Genomic DNA, 17,508 nt, shown 5'->3' with positions numbered 1-17,508 from the left:
AGTCTTCTCAAAAACAACTCCCTTTGTTCTAGGATCTTCCAAATTAACTCAAAGTTATGCATTGCTTGTGTTTTTTTTTTAAAAACAGGTAACAAGCAAGAAAAAAAAATTATTCAACACAAGCCCAATATTTGTAGAGCACCTGAATGCTTCTGATCAGTGGAAATTCATTTTCAATCAGATAGACATTTTTTTCCATTTCATCACAAGTTTAAACATATGACTGACATGCCAGGTTAGATAATCCGGCCCCCTTGCAATAAAGGCCGACATTTTATTTGCCTTCCAAATTACTTGCTGTATGCGTCTGCTAACCTTGAATTTCATGTATAAAGACCCCCAGATCCCTCTGTACCACACAGCATTCTGTAGTCGCTCTCTATTTAAATAATCCTACCAATGTGGACAACCTCACATTTTCCCACGTTATATTTTATCTGCCAAATGTTTGTGTGCTCACTTAACCTATCCCTTTGCAAACTGTGTCCGCTTTACAACTTGCTTTCCCGCCCATCTATGCATTATCAGAAAATTTAGCTACAGTACAATTGGTCCCTTTAACCAAGTCATTAATATGAACTGTAAATAGTTGAGGCCTCAGCACTGATTCTTGTGGCACTCCACTAATTACAGTTTGACAACCTGTACATGACTCATTTATCCAGACTCTATATTCAGTTAGTTAGCCAGTCCTCTATCCATGCTAATATATTACCCCCCATATCACGAGCTTTTATATTGGGCTGTAATCTTTAAGTGGCACCTTATCGAATGCCTTTTGAAAATCCAAATACACTACACCTACTGATTCCCCTTTATCCATTTTGCTTGTTACATCCTCAAAAAACTCTAATACACTTGGCAAACACTTCCCCTTATTTAAACCATGTTGACTCTGCTTGATTGTATTATGAATTTCTAAAACGTCCTGTTACTAGTTTCTTAATAATGGAGTCCAGCAATTTTCCAATGACTGATGTTCGGCTAATTGGCCTATAGTTTCCTGCTTTGTGGATTTCCAATTCTGCTGGGGCTCTTCCAGAAGCTAGAAAGTTTTGGAAGATCACACTGTACGCTCTGTCTGGCTCTGCAGCCACTTCTTTTGAGACCAAAAGATGCAGGCATCAGGTCCAGGGGATGTGTCAGCCTTTAGCTCCATAAGATGGTACATACTGTTGCCATTGTACACTAGTGGTGGACTGAGTGAATGTTTAAGATGGTGGATGGGATGCCAATCAAGTAGGCCGCTTTGTCAAGCCTCTCGAGTATTGCTGGAGCTGCATTCATTGAGGAAAGTGGGGAGTAACCCATCACTCTCCTTGGGGATGGTAGAAAGGCTTCAGGGAGACAGGAGATGGGTTACTCACTGCAGAATTACCAGGCTCTGACCTTCTATTGCAGTCCCATTGTGTGTGTGTGGCTGGTCCAGTTAAGTTTCTGGCCAATGGTAACCCCCTAGAGTGTTGATGGTAGGGGATTGAGCAATGGTGATGCTGTTGAATATCAAGTGGAGATGGCTAGATTCTCTCTTGTTGGAGACAGTCATTGTCTGGTACTGTGTGGTACAAATGTTCCATTTAGCATGGCGGTAGCACCACACAACACAATAGAGAGAGTTTCCTCAACGTGAAGGTGGGGGTCATCTTCACAAGGACTGTGTGTTGGTCACTTTTACCACTACTGGTATGGACAGATGCATCTGTGACAGATAGATTGGTGATGACAAGGTCAATAGTCTTTCCCTGGAGTTGGTTCTCTTGCTACCTTTGCAAAATAAGTGTGGCAGATATGTCCTTCAGGACTTCGGCCAGCTCAGTAAGCGGCGGGGCTATTGAGCCACTTGGTGGTGCACACTGAAGTCCTCCACCCAGAGTGCATTCTTTGCGCTTGCTACCCTCAATGCCTCTTCCAAGTGAGGTTCAACATGGAGGAATACTGACTCATCCTTTGAGGGAGGGCAGTAAGTAGTAATCAGCAGGAAGCTTCCTTACCATTGTTTGACCTGAGGCCAAAAGGCTTCATGGGGTCCAAAGTCATGGTGAAGACTTCCAGGATCACTCCCACCCATTTGTAAACCACTGCGCTGCCAGCTCTGCTGAATCTAACCTGCTGGTGGGATAAGAAATATCAAAGGCTTGTGATGGAGAAATCTCTATGACCCTAAGTACAACTATGACTTGGCTAGTCTCTAGGACAGCTCTCCCAGTTTTATTATATCCCCAAATGTTAGCGAGGAGGACTTTGCAGAATCAACTGGCCAGGGTGTGCCTTTGTTGTATCTGGTGGTGTGTCTTTATCGTATCTGATGTCTAGATTGATATTGGATGGTCTGTTATGTTTACTTCGTATTTGACTTATCTGTAGTCGTTTGATATAATTGCGTGGCTTGCTAGACCATTTCAGAGGGCAGTTAGTCATCAATCATATTGCAATGGCACACACTGGCCACACTCGCAATTTGAACATTAACATTTCTAAATGTCAGTAGACTACAGATTGCTTTCTTCAAAATCCCACTATTGAATGCTAACTTAAATTATGAGGAAAGACACATACTGATAGTGCAAAGCACCTCATGAACTAATTAACAATGCTAGAACAAGTCTACAATCCACAATCTGTTTTTCTCCAACACGTGTGCGCGCACACACTGTTTTACTTCATCTCAATAAATGTTTGAAATTTGGTCTTCAACTCTAAACTAATTCTGAAAAACTCAACTAGGGAGAAACCAAAGAATAATATTCCAGCAGCTTAACTACCCTGGGAATTTGGGTACACCAATATTCACAGACTGGCGTCCAAATGGCCTCCTTCTGTGCCATTAATGACTCTATGACAACAATTCACCTGCAAGTGAAAACTTTTCTGAAGGTATTAAAAGGCACAGAAGTTTGTTCAATGGATAAATTTAATTATGTTACAGGGTCTTGCCAATCATGTCAGTTTGAGCTTTTAAAATTTAATTTAATTAGCAGCTTCATTAACTGAGAAATATTGGCAGCTGTTAAATTTTCAGAAGAAATTTCAAGTATCTTGTGAGAAAACAATAACACAGCACCACATGGCACCAGAGCCAGTAATTATTAACAGGAAACAGTTTACATAGGACTTTTCCATAAAAGGTATTTATAAGGGGACACTAACAAACAAGGTAAATAAAGGGGAACCAGTCGATGTAGCATATTTGGATTTCCAAAAGGCATTCAACAAGGTGCCACAAAGGTTATTACACGAGGTAATAACTCATGGGGTTGGGGGTAATATATTAGCATGGATAGATAATTGGTAACAGGCAGAAAGTAGAGTCAGGATATACAGGGCTTTTTGGAGTTGGCAGGCCTTGGAAGCGGGGCAGCAATTGATTTGATTTAATCGATTCCTGGGATCAGAGAGTTGCCTTATGAAGCAATGGTGAGTGGATTGGGCCTTTATTCATTGGGGTTTAGAAGAATGAGATATGATCACATGGAAACACAAAAGATTCTTAAAGGGCTTGACAGGGTAGATGCAAAGATGCTACTTCCCCTGGGTGGAGAGTCTATGAATAGGGGGGCAGCATCTCAGGTTAAGGGATTGATCAACTAAGATTGAAGATGAGGAGAAATTTCTTCACTCAGAGGAATCTACGTCTTTGGCATTCTCTACCCCACAGGGCTGTGGATGCTCAGTCTTCAAGTATGAGACAGATTTTTGGACTCTGGGGGAAATCAATGGACATGGAGATCAGTGGGAAAGTGGGTTGAGGTCAAAGGTCAGATATGATCTTACTGAATGGCGGAGAAGGTTAGAGGAGCTGTTTGGCCTGCTCCTACTACTTATGATCTTATAATAGATCTTACTGACACAAGATTTAGCCCCAAATCTTCCAATGACCTCAGCAGGAAAATCTGGACTTAAGTCTGAGTTGCAGAAGTCCTGGCATACACATGCGCTGTAATTGCCTGGGAAGTTTAAACTTCCCATGGGCTGATTAGCACTGCCCAGGACCCTCTGCGAAAGTCTCCAACACTGAGCTGTCAGGGCCTTGGGCCAGATACGCAGGACTTACCTGGATACTTAGCCAGGAAATGTTATGCTTGTTAATACCTGGTCTAACTCAGACATTAGCCAGCATTATTGAACTGAGCATCACAACTAGCATCCCCAATCATCACCACTTGAAGTCAACTTGCTCTATACCACCACTGACCTAACCCAACTGCCACCTTACCTGACTCCCATGACCCAACTGCCCACCTACTCACTCACCCAGTCATCCACTCACTAACCCACACTCAAAGACTTACGGACCTTTAAAAACCTGGCTCAGTAAGGCAGCTGGTGCCATTAAAAGGGGGCATTATCCCCTCCTTCCTTCAACTCTCTTGTACTCACTGGAGTTACCCTGGAGAGGTCATGAAGGCCTATTTCTGCTTCAGCCAGGATTGGACGTCCCAGATGAAAATGGGCAGTGCCATAGGGGCACAGAAAACTTCAAGGGCACTAGCAATGCGCCCAGCATTGCTGCTGACTGGAAGACCTAGACTTTGGACAGTGTGACAACAGGAAGTAAAGTTTTGTGGACAAGTGCATGCAAATGCAAGATTTTCTATCATGACATGAAAATATTTCAGAAAGAAGCCTCTTGGGTTGAAGTAGTACATTCCATACACAAAAACATATTAAACTATTTAAATTGAAGTCAAAGGAAAACAAATCCAATTGTACCTTATATTATGAAATTTGCTGTAGATATATTTAGAGAATTCAGTATTCCTTTTATTCAGAATCTCCCTACCTCAATTTTCTCACAATTATGTTTAAAAACATTGCTTGCTACAGAAGCTGAATGCAGTTTTGCTCTTCACTTCATTTACAAGTATTTCTATACAGCTTTTTAAATCTCCTTATTCTTATTTGGCAAGCATAACCATTATACTTTTGATAGGCAGTTGGTGAAGGAAGTAACCAGACCCAATGTTTACTTGGAATAGACTTATTCAGAGTGAAACATTATAGGTATATATCCTCTGACTCCACTCTCCTGTGTCAGTAAGTGTCTCTTTATATGTGCTCAAGTAACCATTCAATTAGTGCCCACCACTTGTACTTAACCTCAACTGAAACAATTGAAAACTACTAATATCCTTTCCTGTATAATGTACAAATGCATAATCCCAACTTTAAAGAGAAATATTGAGAAATTTGGAAAACACTTACCAAAATGGTGTATATATGCAGACATCTGTAAACAGGAGAGAAATCCACTAGATCCTGGGCAGTGAGAACCTGCAGAACATGTGCATTATTTTGTATGTGTATGCCAAAGCTTTAAAACATCAACCAAACTTTAACTGCACTAGCAGTTATTCTGCAAATGTAAACTAACATGTCAAACTTTAACTTTCGACTCTAAAAATGTTGAGCATACTTCGATACATGTTCTAGAGAGACCTCATAATTGTACCTTCAAGATGCCCAGAGAGATCAGTGCTTAGCTCCTAATGAGAAAGATTCCCCACCCAAGTTCCAGACTTATGTTCCACCTTCAGATAATCATACCTTGTTAACTTTATGCCAGAGCACTACTTGGGTCAGCACATAAACCATAGGTTTGCATACTAGGCAGAACAAATTAAAATAGTTTTATAAACTCCTGCTAAAACCATGCACCCCACTGTTTGATCATAGATATACATTCAGAGTATTTAAGACCAGCCAACAGCTCTGGTTGCCCACTGAATTCGTTGATGAAGAATAGTTATCACAATTTCTTATGCTGAGCTTTTTATACCTTTGCAATGTTTAGTCTAGGACAGAATTGAAAGTAATAGAAACTTTCACCAATCAGTGAAAAAATGCACTTTTTGATCATCACAAATATATATTGTGCTTTTGTGTATTCAGTCACATAATTAATGTATTTTATTTATAAACTGTCTAAATAAAAAGCAATGATTAAAATTACCTCCTCTTCATATTCGTCTTCCTCGTCTTGTATCTGTCCCGATGTTGCTACATTCATGTGCTCAGGAACCATACCATTGGCAACAAACAATTTCCTTTCATTGCTGGTATTGGTTTGCTTCTTGACAACACTATTGAAAGTTCTTTGCTGTTGAGACTGTGGACCATTAATACAAAGCCAATAGAAAATATTCCAAATACACACTTGCTTTGATGAATTACTTCATTCAGTTAAACATTTATAATTTACTGTTTTTTTTAAACATAAGGTGTTTATTGATCTGACACTATGCAGCATTAAAGATCATTCTAAGTTACCCACGCTTAAAATTCAGAGATTATATAATTGTGCAATAATGCATCATATATCTTGATCTAAGTTTTATAAAGAATTAACTTAGTGTCAATTCTGCCAATCTAGACTAACACATTACAATGCATAACATCATTTACCAAGATAAAGCAGGAGTCTTAAAAACTACTTTAGGAAAAGGACTCTCCTCTTTCCAGAATAGCTGTTTTAAAACTTAGCTCCTCCTCAGAAGCAGAGATCAGCATCTATTCCATCCCGACGGCATAGCTAACAAATTTATCTCAAAATTAAAAAGCATTCTCCCCCATCTGAATGCCAACCCATTGCTGAATGTAACTCAGAAATCTAGTACACTATGACTTGAGTATTAAGCTTCTAAATTGTATTCTAGCACTTGTCAATCTCCAAATGCGTCAGTGGTAAAATGTCTAAAAAAGATCCCAAAATGCATCCGAGTAACTCTCTTCTAACTAGAGGGAATCCAATTTTCCAGGATTTCATGAAGCTAGATTTTGACTGGGATTATACTTCTTCCCTCCTGGGAAGGATTGCACATATTTTTCTTTAGAACACATTGAAAACGTTTTTCCTGAACTCTTTCACCTCTTGAACAAGATGAGCAAATTTAAAGACTTTTTGGCAATTTAATTATTACAATTACAAAATTCCTTTCTTCAGTTGGTTTCCTGAGTTAACAGGGAAATAGATGACTTTATATAGAAATCTTGAAGTAGCATAAATGCCATGCTATTATCTAACCATCAGAAAACAGTCTTCAGTATTACAAAAAGGGTTTGTTAGTGTTCTATTAATTCCACAGTTAATTTGTCCAAAATGCCAAAACCTATTCTCTCTGGAGGTCCAAATAGAAAACTGGGATTTGAACTCTGGTATCATAGCTCCAAATCAACATTCCAGTAAACTAGTCGTCAACATTCAATTTTACGTCTGTCACTAATTTTCTCCTCTTCCCTTCTGAAAGCTCAGGTGTAGATCTGTGGATGCTGGCATCCTTTCGGTACCTTAATCAGCTGGCCAGTTTTCATGTGAAAACCTAGTCAATGAGTATCAGTAGGCGATCTAATCTCAAGAAAGATCCTGTTCTCACTGGTTATCCACATGTGCTCGACAACGACAACAAAAAAAAAATCACTGGATAATCATATGCAGTGGGTTACTGGACAACTTTTCTTCTCTTGAGCATCTCAGCCAACTGCTGTGACCCAGCCTTGGCTAAACTGACAAATAACAGAGACAGGGAATCCAACTGCCCTGGTCTGTCCGACCCAGCACATTTCCACGAGTTACATTTACCCACTGAGTAGCTAAGTCTGAATTTTAGCAAACTAATTTTAATAGAACAAACCATAATCACACATACAGCTACTCTGAAAAGAAAAAAATAGCAAAATTATGTTACCCATATTAAAAAAATTAAATTGTTTTCTCACTTGTTTCATGGCCATCTCTCCTATTTTATCAGAATGTTTCCGAATACTTTCTAAAAAATCTTTCAAATCTGACATCGAAATTTCTTTGACCTCTTCCCGCAGCCTGGGAATATTTTCAGTCATAATCTGACAGAAACGGTACTGATGAACCTGGGGAAGATACGTATTTTCTAGAAGTGCCATTGTTTTCAACGCAGAATAATATCTGGGAGATTAAAAACAAATTATATGCATCAAATCATGTTCATTAAACCAATTAGGATTTTAAAAATATGGTGAGCCATCAATAAAAACAAAATTAAAGAGTGAGAAAATAACATCTCTAGCCTGCTGCAGTGTTCATGGATTCAACGATTACATAAGATAATAACATTTTAGGCATCAATCCCTCTGGTACATCCACCAACTATCACTTTTTAGGCAAGATAACTGCCATTTAAATGAGGAGGTCAATAACCATGAATTCTTTCAGCTGCCAGGAACTCATCCATTTTTAATGTTATTGTTCAACTAAATGAAATGGCAATTTGTTCCACAGGATGATCAATCTTTTCTGGAAGAAATTTTGTCTGAATTGCCTATTTATTTCATTTTGTTTCACCCTGAATCTATGCCCATGGTTCAAGAATTCTGTATCTGTTTGCAACATCAGAAAGATCTAAAATCTAGCAGACATCGTTCAACTTTTCTTCTCTTAAGACAGAAATCCTAGCGAACATGTCAATTGTTTAGTCTGAAGTTTCGTATGTAAAAATGCACATGAAGAATAAAGTATCTAATTATTTTACTAATTTTTCTGTCAATGTCACAAGTATCATGGCAATGTTCCAGCTGTCATAACATCTATCTGACATTCCACAATGGAAAAAATCTACTCAGACTATAAATACATATGAAAAGATATACTATTGATACAAAGGCTCAAAATATGGCACATTGTCTGAATTCTTTGTATTCTGCCTTAAACTACACTGCACACTTTCAATCAGTGTATGTGTCTTTACATTAGGGAAACACCTAGAAAAAGGCTTTAAAAAAAATTGTGACTAAAGTGCTGATTAAATTCTTCTATCTTCAATGCTAAAGGAGTAATTTTATGCAAGCAACGTGCCACAATTAGGATATCCAGCAAAGCTCATGTGTTACCAGCACAGTTGAACAGCTTGGATTCAATTACAATCATAGCAGCCCATGTGATATGATGATTATAAGCTGAGGCTTCAAACACAAATTAAGAACTTTTATCCCTGATGACACTGGATCTGTGCACTTTAAGGCAGCTTATTTTGTCTAATACCATCACTGCATGGTACATTTGTTAGGTTATGCCCTTCACATTTTGAAAAGAGCAATGCCCAAAATGCACCAATGATGCAACTACAAGATATATTCATAATAGCAAAGTCATATAAACAGTTTTATTCAAATTATACTGATCAGCTTATCTTTGCACTGTTAGATCATCTGGAAAACACTGACTTTGAGATCAACATTCATACATAATCCCTCAAATCCATTCGGCAAGCCCTTCTCTAATTATATCTGTCTGTAGAACAAGACCTTGGCTTTTAACATCTGTTCTCATAAAATATTGAGGCCTTTTTAATTTGCAGGTCAACTGCAGGTCAAGGTTTAAAATAAATATTCCATTTTTTAAAAAAACAACATACAACCTGGAATGAACTTAGCAGTTCAAGCAAAACCATAACAAAATAACACCCTTCATAAATGTTGATAAATGCCTTTGGCAGTGACAAATTTATCACGATCATTTTATCTACAAAAGCTATGAAGCATAATTTATGTAAATGCCCAATAAAACCTAGAAGATTTGTGTGCAGGTTTTACCCATTAACCAACCCATTTGTCATTGCACATGTGTATTATTCTTCAGATTAAGGTTGTGAAAGACTTACAAAACAAAATTAGGTAGGACAGACTCAAATTACTCAAAACAAAATGTAGATTTAACAAACCCAAAGCAAAAAACTGTTTTCCAATTTGTCCAGCTGTTAAGTTGAATTTAGAATCAGTATTTTAACAAGTTACTCTTTGCATATTTCTGCTGAGAAACACATCAACTTTTGAATAGCTCTCTGTTCAAATAAGATTTTTCATTTATTGCTTGAAGCTGTTCAGCAGCATCATCAGTTATGAATAATTTATACATTGTATCATAAGCCATTAACCCAAGTAACTCCCTAACCTAATATTAGTAGTCAGGCTCAATGATTTTTTAATGACAGACAAGTTTATATATTACCCACATAGATTTCATTTTTTGCTAATTGCACTTTATTAAATACAAGCCATAATAGGCTTCCATTGGGCTAGAACATTTACAATATCATTAACCAAGGTGACTTTTCTTAGAGAAATTCCAAATATAATAATTAAGAAAACATTTCTACAGAATACTAAAGTACTGTATCATTTGGATACTGGGTTTTGATTTAGAAAACATTTTGTTGCCATTCATCATGATGCTTAGATAGGATCTAAACTGATCAGGTGATATAAATCTGATGTCCTTATGAGACAGTGTAGTAATTTTGAAAACTAATAATACACTAGGTGAAGGGCAACAATAGTCTTCCTGAGGTAGCCACTTTTCATTTGAGAAGTTGCAGTTCATACATTTGTTAATGTTATGTGCCAAACTACTCAAACTTAAGAAGTTTTTAAAATAAAAATACAGCAAAGGTTATGGGTCCCGATTACATCACGGCAACAGTACTGAAGACTTATGCTCCAGAACTGGCCGCGCCCTTAGCCAAGCTGTTCCAGCGCAGCCACAACATCGGCATCCACCCGGCAATGTGGAAAATTGGTCAGTTAAGCCCTGCCCGCAAAAAGCAGGATGAATCTGATCCGGCTAATTACCACCCCATCAGTCCACTCTCAATCATCAGAAAAATGATGGAAGACGCTGTCGACAGCACTATCAAGCAGCACTTACACAGCAACAACCTGTTCACCGATGCTCAGTTGGTTTCCTTCAGGGCCACTTGGCTCCTGACTTCATACAGCCTTGGTCCAAACATGAAACAAATGAGCTGAACTCATGAGGTGAGGCGAGTGTGACTGCCCATGGCATCAAGGCAGCACTTGACCATGTGAGGCATCAAGAAGTCCTATCAAAATTGAAGTCGGGGGGAAACTCTCTACAGGTTGGAGTCATATTCAGCACAAAGTAAAATGGTTGTATCAGGCTAGTGTCCTAGGTCCAACCATCTTCATGGGCTTCAATGACCTTTCCTCCATCATGCGGTCAGATGTGGGGATGGTCACTGATTGCAGTGTTCAGTACCATTCATGATTCCTCAGATACTGAAACAGACTAATGTCCAACTGCAGCAAGACCTGGACAACATTCAGAATTGGGCTGATACATGGCAAGTAACATTCAAACCACATAAACATCAGGCAATGACCATCTCCAACATGAGAGAATCTAACCACCTCCTCTCCAATTGACATTCAATGGCTTTATCATTGAATGCCCCACCATCAACATCCTGGGTGTTCCACTGATCAGAAACTGAACTGGACCAGCCATATAAATACTGTGGCAACAAAAACAGGCCAGAGGCTAGGAATTCTGCAGTGAGTAACTCATCACCTGAATCTCCAAAGTCTGCCCACCATCAATAAGGCATTAGACTTGTGTGATGAAATATTCTCCACTTACCTGGATGAGTGTGACTCCAACAACACTTAAGAAGCTTGAAACCATCCAAAACAAAGCAGGCCGCTTGATCAGCACCCCAACCACCACCTTAAAACATTCTCGTCCTCCACCCACGAGGCACAGTGGCTGTGGTGTACATTTGCAAGGTGCATCGCAGCAACTCACCACGCCTCGACAACAGCTACCAAACCTGCAACCTCTAACACCTAGAAGGACAAGGGCAGCAGACGCATGGGAACACCACCGCCTGCAACTTTCCATCCAAGTCACACACCATCCCGACTTGGAACTATATTGCAGTTCCTTCACAGTCACTGGGTCACGATTCTGGAACTCCCTCTCTAACAACACTGTAGGCATACCCAGACCAGATGGATCACAGTGGATCAAGAAGGCAGCTCACCACCACCTTCTCAAGGGCTATTAGAGATGAGTAACAAATGCTGGCCTTACCAGTGACACTCATATGCCATGAAAGGATCAAAACAATTCATTAAAACTGCACTTTTCAGTGTTTCAAATGTATAAAATACACTTCACAAAGTCAGGTTTTCTTGGCATGCAAGCATTTTCAAGATTGCACTAACTTCAATTCAAAGGTTTATTTATTTAAAAATCAAAGGCCAAACTGAGACAATCTTTACAATCAATCATTCCAAGTAAAATGCAAAAAATAAATGGTAGAAAGAACAGAGCAGAATAACGCATTGATGATCAAATTAGGGTCTTTATCATCAAGATTCAAAGTCCAACAATCATTAGAGTTAGTTCATAACAAAAACAGAATTACCTGGAAAAACTCAGCAGGTCTGGCAGCATCGGCGGAGAAGAAAAGTTTTTTTTTTGTTTTTATTAGAGCTTGTTCATTGTATGGATGAGATATGGCACTATTTTCTTAAATCTTGTTGTTTTACATCTTAACTCAGTTAGTTGATTTGAATTCTGTATCTGGTAGCCACTGAGATCTACCTGCAGGTAACATGAAATTTGGAGATTGGCAAAATCATGAAAGGACAACAGAGTTGACCATACCTATTCTAGAGTGTCTTCATATCACAGTTGTGTAAGGCGTCTGAGTAACTACACTAATTAGGGCTAAGAAAGACTTTGCAAGCCCTTTTCTAAACACATTCAATGGCTTTACATTGCTGCTTGCTGCTTTATGACTCTGCTCGACCACACAGGTGCCCCCATATTCCAATACAAGGTGAATGAATAAAGTTACATGATCATTGCATGAGGGGGACTGGTATTTCACCTTCAGAAGCATGTATAGAGGGCTGTTAGCTTGCTTAACAATGCACCGATGTGTACATGTCATTTTAGATCTGCCTGGATAAACATATCCAACAGTTTGATAGCGTTAAGGTTCGATTGTGACATTATTTAGTGACAAAATTGGGAGGGGCTGGTTTATTTTCAGCAAAGCAGATGTCAATAATCACACACTTTTTAGGGTTTAGGTACATTTCATTCTCTGCAACCAGTTGTGAAATTGTTCAAGGACAGCTGGCATGTAGGATTCAGTATAGATGCCACACTTTTCAATGACTACCAGGTTACTGATATATTTAAAGTAGCGAATGCAAATGTCAACTTCTCTGCAGTGGGCACAGTTGATCAAGACAAGGAACACAACAAGCCCAATCTTAGTTCCCTGGGAGACTTCAGCATACACTCACTTCCATTCGGAAACTTTACTGGTGAGCTTGACACATGGTTCATGATGTGAAATTAAATCAGAGATCAAGGTAATCACAACAGATCACAGAAAAGCCATGTGAGCCCATCAATCCCAAAAAACCGAAAGGTCCTCCAATTGCAGCATCCAACTGTTCCTTCAATGATTCTAGATGTTTAACCTCCAATGCTCTATCCAGAAGCCAACCCACCTATTGGCTCCTCTTCCTGCTATCAGTCGTAAATTTTCCTTTTGCAAACTTAAACCAGTGTTGCCTTGTCTTGCTCTCGATATCTAATTTCAAATGACTTTTCTTTACATTTTCCATACTATTTACTAGCTAATATTCCTCTAAGATTAAATTGCAGATGCCTCAAAAGCCCAAGTCCCAGTTTTACTGGATATCTCAGAATCAACACTCGAGATCAGCTGTGGCTCTTCCCTGCAATGACTTCAGTGCTTGAATGTTGTGCTGGTTTCTTAGTGAGCCCATATTATTCAAGGTGCAGTCAGACCAGAGCGCTATAAAATTTGATCACTACTTCTCAGACTTGTATTTTGGCTAAACTGCTCAAAACTCCATTGTATTTACTGAGTGTTGCTTTGCATCTGTTGAATATGTTGAGCCCAGAGGTTCCTAAGACAGCTGGGTCTCCTTCAACCTCAACCTTAGCTACTCAATACCATTCACGGGCATAGAAACCGGATTGCACATGAATTGGAGGTGCAGTTCCAGTACTGCAAACTCTACATGCACGCAATAAGGTTGGTGGCAAATTAACCCACCAGCCTCATTTGATTACCAGCAAGCTGTAGAGACCAGTTGCAACCCCAGAAACAGCTCGACGATCATGGCGGGAGCAAATTTGGCTAGCTCAGCCAGCCAAGGCCCTCAGCTGGTTTTGGCCGTTGCCATATTTTCTCCAGCTCCATTTTCTGACCTGCTTCAGCAAACCCAACTGTCCTTCCTGACATGCAATCATTTGCTCAACTTACCTTGAGGTGAATCTAAATTGCCAATTTAACTGTTTTTAACTTCAACCGCTGATACACAGAACGACCCCATTGACAATGCTCTTGGGGCATCTGTCCCATGGCAGGGCCAAAATTTTCAGACTGCCACCATTCCACTTTACCCTGAGGTGGTGGGGTGGGGGTGTAGTGTTCAGTGGTGGTCATGAGTGGGTTTGAATTTTAAAACAAATACTTGAAATTTCAATTGCCTCTGTCGTAATAGAAAGCAATGAATACCACCAGGCATTGAGGCTCATCAACACTATTAAAGATAAGGCAAGAATTACAGAGGATGATGTCACCCCTCCAGTTCTGACTTATTCATTGCTGAGTGCACTGGGGGAACCCAGATCCATGTCCACCTTCTGCAACCCTCCTCCCCACCCTCACAGGTCCCTAGCTCAAGTTGGAATTTTGGTTTGTGGAAAGGAATAGCAACTTAATAATTAAGTCCCATCCCAAATTCTCACTCCTTTGTTTAAAAGGACCTGGTATCACCCTCCCAGGCACAGGAACTTTGGGATCCTAATTATGATCTGCAACTGTGAAAATATTTTGCCAAAAATATTACTTTTACCTTCATTTGAGAGGGAATCAAAATCTCAAAACAAAATTAATGTTTACATTGTTGTGTAGCTGTCAGGCAAAAAGCCTCAAATGACATTGAGCAGTCCTTTCTTTAACAGAAGTCTTCATGATTTCCCTGCATTCAATGTGGATTTGCAATCTAACAATATTGGAGAAATCCAATCATGTTTACAGCAATGTCATTTATGTTTAGGGTAAATTAGGGTGATCAATCATCTCAAATTATTACCTGATTGAAGCCCAAAATACTGAGTTGTGGTCTCATTAAATCATATAGTTTAATCTATTAGCAAAGCACAGCTGTGGCACACAAATTTAGTGTAGCATGCATTATACTGCATGCATTTGGTACATTAATGAGTGCAAACACATTGTAATGAAATAAGCACAAGAAAAAGGGACACCTGTTTAATTTTGAAATTAGTTTATGATTGAAATGATTGATTACTGAAAATTAACTATTATCTCCTTGTATCTCCAATGACGTTCAGGTTTTTGCTTTACATTGCAAACTATTTGTAATTTTTGCTTCAATGTTGGCAGAATTTGGGTTACTACCCATAAAATTTAGTCACGTCCACGCCAATTTATTGAAGTCTTCAAATATTTGTTAGAATTTGTGTCAATTAAACAAACATACATACAGACTATGCTAACCATGTCACTATAATTAAATTAGTTTTACCCAGGGTAGAATGTACTGCAATACACAGTGCATCATTTTTTAGCACATTAAATAAAAGCATTTTTGAACATAGTTGCAAAAGCAACACTGATTAGTAAATTATTTCTGTAACTGGACAAATCAAGACATCTTCCATATGAATAAAGTAAACAGTAGAACCATAGGCTAAGAATTTCCCAGATGGCCTGCCTCCTGGATGTAGTTTTGAGAGCGTTACATATGAATTGGGACAGGTGAACTAACATGAGAAAAGAACATTGGAAACCAAAGTACATTTTAAAATATTTTATTCAAAGAAAAATATTGCAAGTTTACATCAAATTTTTAAAAAGTACACCACCACAATTCTGTGGTTGTAAGTGTAAATGATGCAAAATTCTCCAAGGAAAATAAAGGAAAGTCAAGCTAATTCTGGTTACTACTGGATTCATATCAGAAACAAGGGAGACTGATAAAACACATTCTAATGGCATTATGAGCTGTGCCAAGAAACTGTAATTTTGTTCCGTTTACAGGTTTACAAAACAGAATGGGTTTTTCCTGTTCTTTTGTGGGTATTACTGCCAGAATTTGTTACCCATCCCAATTATCCTCAAGAAAGTGATGGTAAACCACCTTCTTGAACCACTGCAGTCCCTTGGGTAGGTACACCATCTGGATTTGTAATAAGCCTCCATTATGTTACTTTGGATTTGGGTTGGCAGGGGGTTGAAAATGGGAACCCTATGATTTCAAGAGTCAGAGAACTCCAGGAGGCTCTGAATTGCAACATCCCAAGAAAGAGGGCTGTAGGCTTCACAGCAACATGGCAAACAATAGGCCAGAGAGCCAACTATTGCCATTTTGTGTATAAAATTATGGTTTCAATCTAGCAAGTGTGTAGCTGGGCATTAACCAATTACACAACAGCATGGACATTCTTTAAAGGGGCTGATGAATCAGGTCTATGTCCTCCTTTTTGAGTGGCCAGCATCTATCTTGTAGGGCAGATAAATCCTCTGATCTGCTGTTGCAGAGCTTCCAGTCTATGCAGGAGAGGTTTGCAGAGAACTCTGCCACTTAACAACACAATGTTGTCTGTATTCCCCCAAGTGCCATAGCTTTTATGCCTGATGTTTATTCCTGCTTAACCAGCAGCCCTTCCAAGCTGCTGGCAAGCTCAGAAATAGATGGAGATATTTCATCTGTGGAGACAAGATACACTTCTATTAAATGACTTTCAACTAGAAGAGAAGACAGCTACTGCAAACGCCAGATTTTACAAATAATTTATGCAGTTTATCGAACTGAAGAATAAAAGAGCACAGGAGAGTTGCTCATCAAATTATTTTACATGAACATGGTACACATTGTGGACAAATTTTTCCAACTATGTTTACTATACAAGAAGGAAGCTTACAAAGCACTATAGCATACTTACCAGACTATGCAGATTCAGACATACTGTCTCTTTCATGGACTAGACGGAAGCATTTGGCAGTCATGCATTCAAGCCAACAATCCCCCATCTTCTTTGTCAGTTTGACATTATTAATCTATTTACAGTAATTCCGTGATACTTTTTTGATTCAATAAGATATCATGCCTGTCTTCGCCATTCTATGGTTCGTTGCATCAATTTGGCACAAAAGCATCTTGTGAATTTTATAAATCACATTGAAATGGTTCAACCTCCTTAACACGGTCCCAGTTCGTCTCCACTTACTGTACTTCACTGCTAGTATATAAATATAATTTATTGGCATAGACTTGGTGCCGCATTGGTCATTGAGGTAGTAGTTTTACATACTTAAGAACATCAGACAGATGGTTAAGGTCTTAATTTGTCACTTGTGGCAATCTATGATGCTGTAAATCAAATTTAGCATCCAGGCATAAAGGCACAGCATTTATCATGAAGGCAAAATAACCAACATAAAATGCTGCATCATGCAAATTGGAATTTCAAACAAATTGTTAACTTGTCAGAGTATATGCTATCTTTACACTAAATATGCACAATTAATAATTGAATTGAATACTGTCAAACTTATAAATATAATACACATATAGGTCTCGTGAGAAGGCCCATCATTAGACTGTTATAAAGGAAAGTTGCAACGGAAAACTAGTTCAGAGCATAGAAACATAAAGTAC

General features: G+C 38.8%; 1 protein-coding gene across 8 annotated transcripts in view; it reads right to left on the bottom strand.

Moving 5' to 3' along the window:
• LOC144694481 (exocyst complex component 6-like) overlaps positions 1 to 17,508 on the bottom strand; it is a 187,181-nt gene that overhangs the window by 122,200 nt on the left and 47,473 nt on the right. For 7 of the 8 annotated variants that reach the window (XR_013579762.1, XR_013579763.1, XM_078564954.1 and 4 more), the window contains exons 6-8: positions 7,714 to 7,918; positions 5,951 to 6,106; positions 5,203 to 5,271 (exon numbers count right to left, since the gene is read on the bottom strand). Coding sequence is in view for 6 of the 8 variants with exons in the window: in XM_078564954.1 (XP_078421080.1) it covers positions 5,203 to 5,271; positions 5,951 to 6,106; positions 7,714 to 7,918 (430 nt within the window). In the remaining 2 variants the exon portion in view is untranslated. The remainder of the gene's footprint in view (positions 1 to 5,202; positions 5,272 to 5,950; positions 6,107 to 7,713; positions 7,919 to 17,508) is intronic. The other variant, XM_078564955.1, reaches the window with a different exon arrangement.

The sequence above is a fragment of the Cetorhinus maximus genome, chromosome 20 (genome assembly GCF_964194155.1).
Source record: "Cetorhinus maximus chromosome 20, sCetMax3.hap1.1, whole genome shotgun sequence".
NCBI lineage: Eukaryota > Metazoa > Chordata > Chondrichthyes > Lamniformes > Cetorhinidae > Cetorhinus > Cetorhinus maximus.
This window is presented reverse-complemented; position numbering and strand designations above follow the sequence as displayed.